The 7,115-nt window shown below is 35.0% G+C and overlaps 2 protein-coding genes across 3 annotated transcripts in view; one reads left to right on the top strand and one right to left on the bottom strand.

Moving 5' to 3' along the window:
- tmem138 (transmembrane protein 138) overlaps positions 1–1,414 on the top strand; it is a 7,538-nt gene extending 6,124 nt beyond the window's left edge. Inside the window, exon 5 of one of the 2 annotated variants that reach the window (XM_079859832.1) lies at positions 601–1,414. In XM_079859832.1, the coding sequence (XP_079715958.1) occupies positions 601–713 (113 nt within the window). In that variant the 3' untranslated portion in view covers positions 714–1,414. The remainder of the gene's footprint in view (positions 1–600) is intronic. The other variant, XM_079859831.1, reaches the window with a different exon arrangement.
- A 1,439-nt stretch (positions 1,415–2,853) lies between these two features.
- On the bottom strand, positions 2,854–5,356 carry tmem258 (transmembrane protein 258). Its single transcript, XM_079859669.1, has 4 exons — positions 5,283–5,356; positions 4,549–4,658; positions 3,312–3,440; positions 2,854–3,033 (listed from the first exon to the last, which is right to left on the bottom strand). Exons 1-3 carry the CDS (start codon positions 5,283–5,285, stop codon positions 3,314–3,316), a joined length of 240 nt encoding a protein of 79 aa, XP_079715795.1. The 5' UTR covers positions 5,286–5,356; the 3' UTR covers positions 2,854–3,033; positions 3,312–3,313.
- Between the last annotated feature and the right edge of the window lie 1,759 nt (positions 5,357–7,115).

Raw genomic sequence — 7,115 nt, 5'->3', positions numbered from 1 at the left:
AGAGGCGCGATTAGGCCATTAGGACACACTGCAAACTGTTAAAGGTGCAGTGTGTAATTTTTAGCCGCATCTAGTGGTGAGGTTTTGAATTGCACCCAACAGACGTTACGGTGGCCGACAGGAAGTGATGTCGTCGTCTGAGACAGCAGAGAGTAGCCAGTTAAGCAATGAGGTTTCTTTACAAAGATAAATGAAGAAATTATATTTACTTAATTATTCAGTAAAACGGTGTGTTATTATTGTTACCTGTTCATCATTGTGTCAGTGTTTTATTGGCTGACGTTAGCTCGCTTCTGTGCACGAAGAACAACATAGTGACGAAACGCGTTTGTCCGTTCAGGGCCACTGTAGAAACATGTCTATGTAAGCGGACCCGCGGTGTGTGTAGATAGAAATGGCTCATTCTAAGGTAATAAAAACATAACGCTTCATTATGTAAGGTCTTTATACACCACTGAGAACATAGTTATGGATATGATATTGCATTTCTGTCAACAGATCCTCATAAATATTACACTATGCACCTTTAAACGTCAAGCCATATTTAGCAGTGTTACTGTTTCCCAGAAGTTACATGCTGATGGTTCTGTGTCTCTTCAGCTGCTGTGTTGTATTATTACTTCTACAAACGCACAACCGAGTACCTGGGAGACCCCAGACTGTACGAGGATTCCCCGTGGCTTCGGGACGCGTTCGCTAGAGCACGACAGTGAGAAACAAAACCACTGGAAACCAACCCAAACCGGCGCACGAGGGACGTTAATATTGTGCAAAACAATCGGAGAAAAAAAAGCATTTCAAGAAACTAAACAGATGGACTCAGTCAGAGCCTCGCCACCTTAAAACAAAAAAACTCTGAATTGTAGAGAAGAGGCAAGATGGCGTCCAATGGAGCAAATGGAGAGATCTCATTTTGTGTTTTAAATCACTGATGAGAGCAACGAGAAATCAAGCAGATCATAAAACCTGAAGGTTTCTAAAGGTGTCATGGCACAAATGATCGCACTGCCTCCAGTTTTACAGTGACTTTCCTTGAGCACTGATATCCTGTGTAACGTGTAGTAGCACTAAATGCTCTTTTTATATTGTTTTGGATCAGCGCTGGAGCGTTTGATTGTACAGTCGAACCGTTCACTTCAGATTGCCTTTGAAAAGACGAGTGGAATTTGGTCTGAGGAATCGTCATATTGGAGCTTTTGTTTGTTTTTTTTGTATGTTGTACCAGTTTTTTAAAAAATGTGTTTGTAATATTTTCATAAACATCCTCCAAAATCATAGACGGAGCATCAACAAAGTGCCTCACAGTTCACCCAACACTGCGCGAAGTGAGTGAACAGCAGAGCGTCAGTGCACTTGTTATGCTGTAATCGTGAATTATTCTTCTGTGACCGCTAATAAACATTTTCCATTGGACTGACTCGTGTCTTTATTGAGTTTCAGCCATATCTACACCTCACAATTCTGTTGTTGTTTTTTGACATTTTTTTTTTTTTTTTTAAAGAAGGTAATAGCGACTTTTATCTCACAATTCTGACTTTCCCCCCTCTCATTCCTGAATTTACATCTCGCAATTGTTATTTTTTCCCGCCACAGTATAAAAAAGGCAAATGCGACAGTTTACCACACAATTCTGTGGGAAAATTCTCAGAATTGCGAGGGCGGCACATGTCAGTAGTTGCTGACAGTCTGCTCTATTCTGGTCTGTCAGATTAAGCTTGGATTGGGGTTTTACGCTCCACAAACAGCCCGCAGGACACAAATAGCATGCTATGTTTTTAAATACCCAGCCATCTCACCCCTCGCGTCGTGTGCATGAACGCAAGGAACCTACTGAGATCTTATTTTAGGAAACACTAGTCTGTCTCTGAACAAAACAATGATTAAAGCTGTGTGAAGCTCTGACATAATGCTGTGTGAAGACATAACGACAGAAATGTGTTATGATTATATATATATTTACTATAATTAAAAAATATTGATAATATAATTTACATAATATTCTATTGGTTGGGGTTAAAAAGCTTGGAAAGTGAACCTGGTTAAAATTGACCAAAATGAGATATGAACCCATGGCTAAGGACAGTGTGAATAAAAAAAGTTTTTTCCCCCCGTCAATTCGTCAAATGATGATTTAAATATAAATATACAGTTGCATTTATTTTTATAAAAGTGACTTACAATTGAGGTTAATATGGAAGCTTGTTTCCGCCACTGAATAAGTAAGGGGAAATTGCGACCTTTTTATATTGCAATTGCGAGTTTATATCATGCAATTCTGAGGAAAAAAGTAAAAATTGCGAGAAAAAAGTGAGAATTGAAAAGTGGCAAATAAATAAAAAGTTGCAATTCTGACGTTTTTTTTGCAACTGCAAGTTTATATCGCAATTCACTTTACTTTATTTCTCACATTTCTGACTTTATAACACAATTAAGAGTTTATATCTCGCAATTCTGAGAAAAAAAAAAAGTAGAAATTGCAAGAAAAACTCAGAATTGCGACTTTTCTCACAATTTTTCTGGCAATTGCGAATTTCTCTGGCAATTCTAACTTTTTTTGGTTGATTTGTTTGATATAATCTCACAATTACGAGATATAAAGTCCAATTCCGAGGGGAAAAGGCCTGATTTTTTTTTCCTCAGAACTGCAATTCTGACTTTATAACTCACAATTACATCACGCAATTATGAGAAAAGTCAGAATTGTGAGATAAAAAGTCGCCATTACCTTTTATATTTTTTATTCTGTGGCGGAAACAAACTTCCACAGGTTAAAAATGAAAATTAAATCAAGGACAAATAATCTCGAGAATTAATACACACAAAACAGTGGAGGAAAATGAAAACCAAGAATCATTTTTTATTTTCTAACAAAACTTTTTATTTTCGAAATATTAACCCACAATCCCGTCCATCAATGCCAGTGCAAACTCCATCCAAAATTCCGGTACGTCCGTGACAAAGCTGGAAGTCCCGGGGAAAAAAAAACTCCTGATCAACTTGGAATGTTTTCCTAAACATGTACATTTCCACAACCTAACAAACACAAATATAACAGAAGTCATTAATAATGATTTCAGACTGTAAAGAATTCATGGACTGTAAATACTGTAATTTCAAGGATAACATATAAACTAATCAAGCTACAGACTAGGGTTATTACAGTTAACTAAAGTCATTAACTGAAATAAAATATATATATAACTCATTTTTATGTAGTTTAACTTGATGTAATAAAATAAAGTAATTCTAAATATACTCCTAAAAGAGTACTGGTATGTGAATGATGGTGAAGAAGCACTAGAGAGACTCACTTTCAGACGTAAATGCCGACCCAGAGTAAGAGGAAGAGGACGCCGAAGCCCATGAAGAGCGACGCCACCAGAGAGATCAGCAGCTCTTTATACACGTCTCTCGTGTACTTCGTGGACGTTACTTCATATCTGAGGAAGTGTCAAGGAGACTCGTCTTTTAAAGATTCAGTTTACAATCACATTACTATGGAAGCTTTTTTCTGAAAAAATAAAGGGAATTGCAACTTTTTATCTCACAATTCTGAATCTTTTCTCAAGACATCTCAAGTTTACATCATGTAATTTGGACTTTTTTCTCAAAATTCTGAGTTTACATCTCGCAATTCTGTTTTAGTTTCCGTCACGAATAAAGGCAATTATGACTTTTTATCTCACAATACTTATTTTTTCTCTATCAATTGCGAGTTTTTATTTCACGATTCAAACTTTTCTTCTCAAAACTGCAAGTTCATATCTATCAATTCTGAGTTTATATCTCGCAATTCTGACTTTTCTTACAATTTTGACTTTTTACCTCAAAATTCTGAGTTTATTTCTCGCAATTCTGACTTTTTTCTCTTGCAATTGCAAGTTTTTAATCTCACAATTCTGACTTTTTCTTACAATTTTGACTTTTTTCCTCAAAATTCTGAGTTTATATCTCGCAATTCTGACTTTTTTCTCTTGCAATTGCAAGTTTTTAATCTCACAATTCTGACTTTTCTTACAATTTTGACTTTTTACCTCAAAATTCTGAGTTTATTTCTCGCAATTCTGACTTTTTCTTACAATTTGGACTTTTTTCCTCAAAATTCTGAGTTTATATCTCGCAATTCTGACTTTTCTTACAATTTTGACTTTTTTCCTCAAAATTCTGAGTTTATATCTCGCAATTCTGACTTTTTTCTCTTGCAATTGCAAGTTTTTAATCTCACAATTCAGACTTTTCTTCTCAGAACTGAAAATGTTTATATCTTGTCTTTTTCTCACAATTGCGAGACAAGTTTACATCTCACAATTTTCTTGCAATTCTGTTTTGTTGTTGTTTCCATCATAGTAAAAAAAGGTAATTGCAACTTCTCACAATTCTGCAAGAAGAAAAGTCTTAATTGTTAAGTGTACCTTTTTTGGTAAATGTTTTTTGAATTGCGAGAGATGGTCACAATTTCCTTATTTTTTTAAATTCAGAGGCGGAAACGCGCTTCTCTGCAAATCTGCTGGGATCACAGAAAGAAACCCTGTGAATAGTGAAGGATACACAAAGAACCAGGCGGTGAAGAACATGCCGATGGCCAGCAGCACTATGGTGAGGTGGGGGAACACGGCCGGGTTCACCGGGCTGGTGTATCTCGTCATGGCTTCCAACTCCTGCACACACACACACACCCCCAGTCATTTACACTGATATCAGGACATGATACATCTCAAGATGATCAAATCACGTGATCAAATCATATAACAATAAAAAACAACACAAACATGACATAAAGAGGCTGGAAAGAACAGGTGTGTGTAAAAGAGCTGAACTGATCTGGGTTTTCCAATATGGGTATCTAAAGAGTAGAGAGTCATACATCATTATTTCTTCAATATTTACTTAAAAAATTCCAAACCTTAACCTTTGACAAAACTGTCGGTGGATATACACAATACATAAAGCTGAAGACAATAATACAACTGACAGACTTGCTAAATTAAGTGCAACACTTCTCTCTGCGTAACATCTATTACAAGTTAACATGAAGCCTACATACATATTTATGCATAAGATATTTTATATAACGTTAATATGTGTGTGTGTGTGTGGTAAAAAAAAACATCAGCAGAGTCCTGACTGACATCAGCGGCTAACTGCTAAAGCTAAATGCAATTTAACAAGACAAGAGCGATAAAAGAAAACACTAGATACGTTATTTGCAGTTTCAATTCATTCCTGGACACTCGGGGGTTTAAAAACCATAATTATTTGCTGTTAAATCATGCGTCATTTACCATCGTGTGACAGGTAAAGGATGAATCCGTCTCCGGCCGGAAGAGGAGTAAGAACAGCCACGTAAGTGAAGAGTGACCGGAAGAGGAGTGACTGACAGCGCCATACAAAATAAAAGTCTTCCCCGATAGACAGATAGATATCGCCATACAAAATAAAAGTCCTTCCTGATAGATAGATATCACCATCCGAAATAAAATTCCTCCCTGATAGATAGATAGATATCACCATACAAAATAAAAGTCCTCCCTGATAGATAGATATCACCATACAAAATAAAAGTCCTCCCTGATAGGTAGATATCGCCATCCAAAATAAAAGTCCTCCCTGATAGATAGATGTCGCCATCCAAAATAAAATTCCTCCCTGATAGATATCGCCATCCAAAATAAAATTCCTCCCTGATAGATATCACCATACAAAATAAAAGTCCTCCCTGATAAATAGATATCACCATACAAAATAAAAGTCCTCCCTGATAGATAGATAGATATCGCCATCCAAAATAAAATTCCTCCCTGATAGATAGATATCACCATACAAAATAAAAGTCCTCCCTGATAGACAGATATCACCATACAAAATAAAAGTCCTCCCTGATAGATAGATAGATAACTGAATACAAAATATAAGTCCTCCTAGATAGATACAGTAGGTAGACAGATGGGTCATTTCATTATGACTATAACACAAGGAAGAATTCAAATTTAGTATCCAGAAAAAAATATTTATTTAATTTATGCATCATGCTTGCATACATTTGTATTATGACATCAGTACACATACATGTCAAAAAAAGTGAGACTGAAATTATGCAGCTGAACTAAAAATAATGATTATGTATCAATATACAACATGGCTTTCAGAAAGCTCAGATAAAGCGAAAGAAAGGAGAAAATGTTCTGGGACATAAACACAACAGTGAATTAAGTTTTTTAAAAATTATTTTAGTTCTTACTGGGCTTTGAGCCATAAAGACAAACAAAACAAAACTGACACCTGAGAAAAATATAGTTTTTCTTCTCTGTCCTTTGGTGGTAAAATCAGTTCATGTAAATTGATTCTAGTCATTGATGAACAAGAAATGTTTTACCCGACTTAAGACAAGTTATTTAAAATGTTTAAAATGCAATGTTTTTACCCAAACGTGTTATGATTAACAAAGCATAAAAGTAGTAAAATTACATGTTATAAAAACTAATTTAATGAAGAGTAAAAAGAACAGAAATAAAGGATATGGTTGTACATAATGAAAGTTAAAACAAACAATAAAAACCAAACAGAATTTTCACACAAAAAAAAAACATTTAAAGGACGTTTTATATTTTACAGAGCATTTAAACAGTTTTAGATGTCACAGAAAACATTAGAAAAAATATTTACAGTGCATAGTTTGGAAGTGCTTCCACAAGAGGCTGGTTTACTCCGGACAGAATATGTGATATTCCCTATGATTTATTAAAAAATAACCATATATTAGATTTTAAACTGTGTCTATACTCAGAATCAGTATCATCCATTAGTGTGGAATTATGGAAATAGTAATTTTAGTGCACAACAATATTCAGTCAACACTTTCCTGGTTCTCTTTCATGATTTGACCATCATAATCACGTTACCCAGCCTTACAAAGACTACTTTATGGCTTTCCTTATTGCTTTAAAATATTCAAACAATATCTATAACATCAACATGTTATGTGTACAAGGATAATAAACAAAACAAAAGACAAAAAGACTTAAAATAACGCGTTGAAATTCACACAGTGCTGGAATACATGGTCATTTTTCTGCTTGACAAAAACCTGGGATTTGATTTTTTATGTAAATGACCAT

This window comes from Squalius cephalus, assembly GCF_949319135.1.
Source record: "Squalius cephalus genome assembly, chromosome: 23".
In the NCBI taxonomy this organism is placed as follows: Eukaryota; Metazoa; Chordata; class Actinopteri; order Cypriniformes; family Leuciscidae; genus Squalius; species Squalius cephalus.
This window is presented reverse-complemented; position numbering and strand designations above follow the sequence as displayed.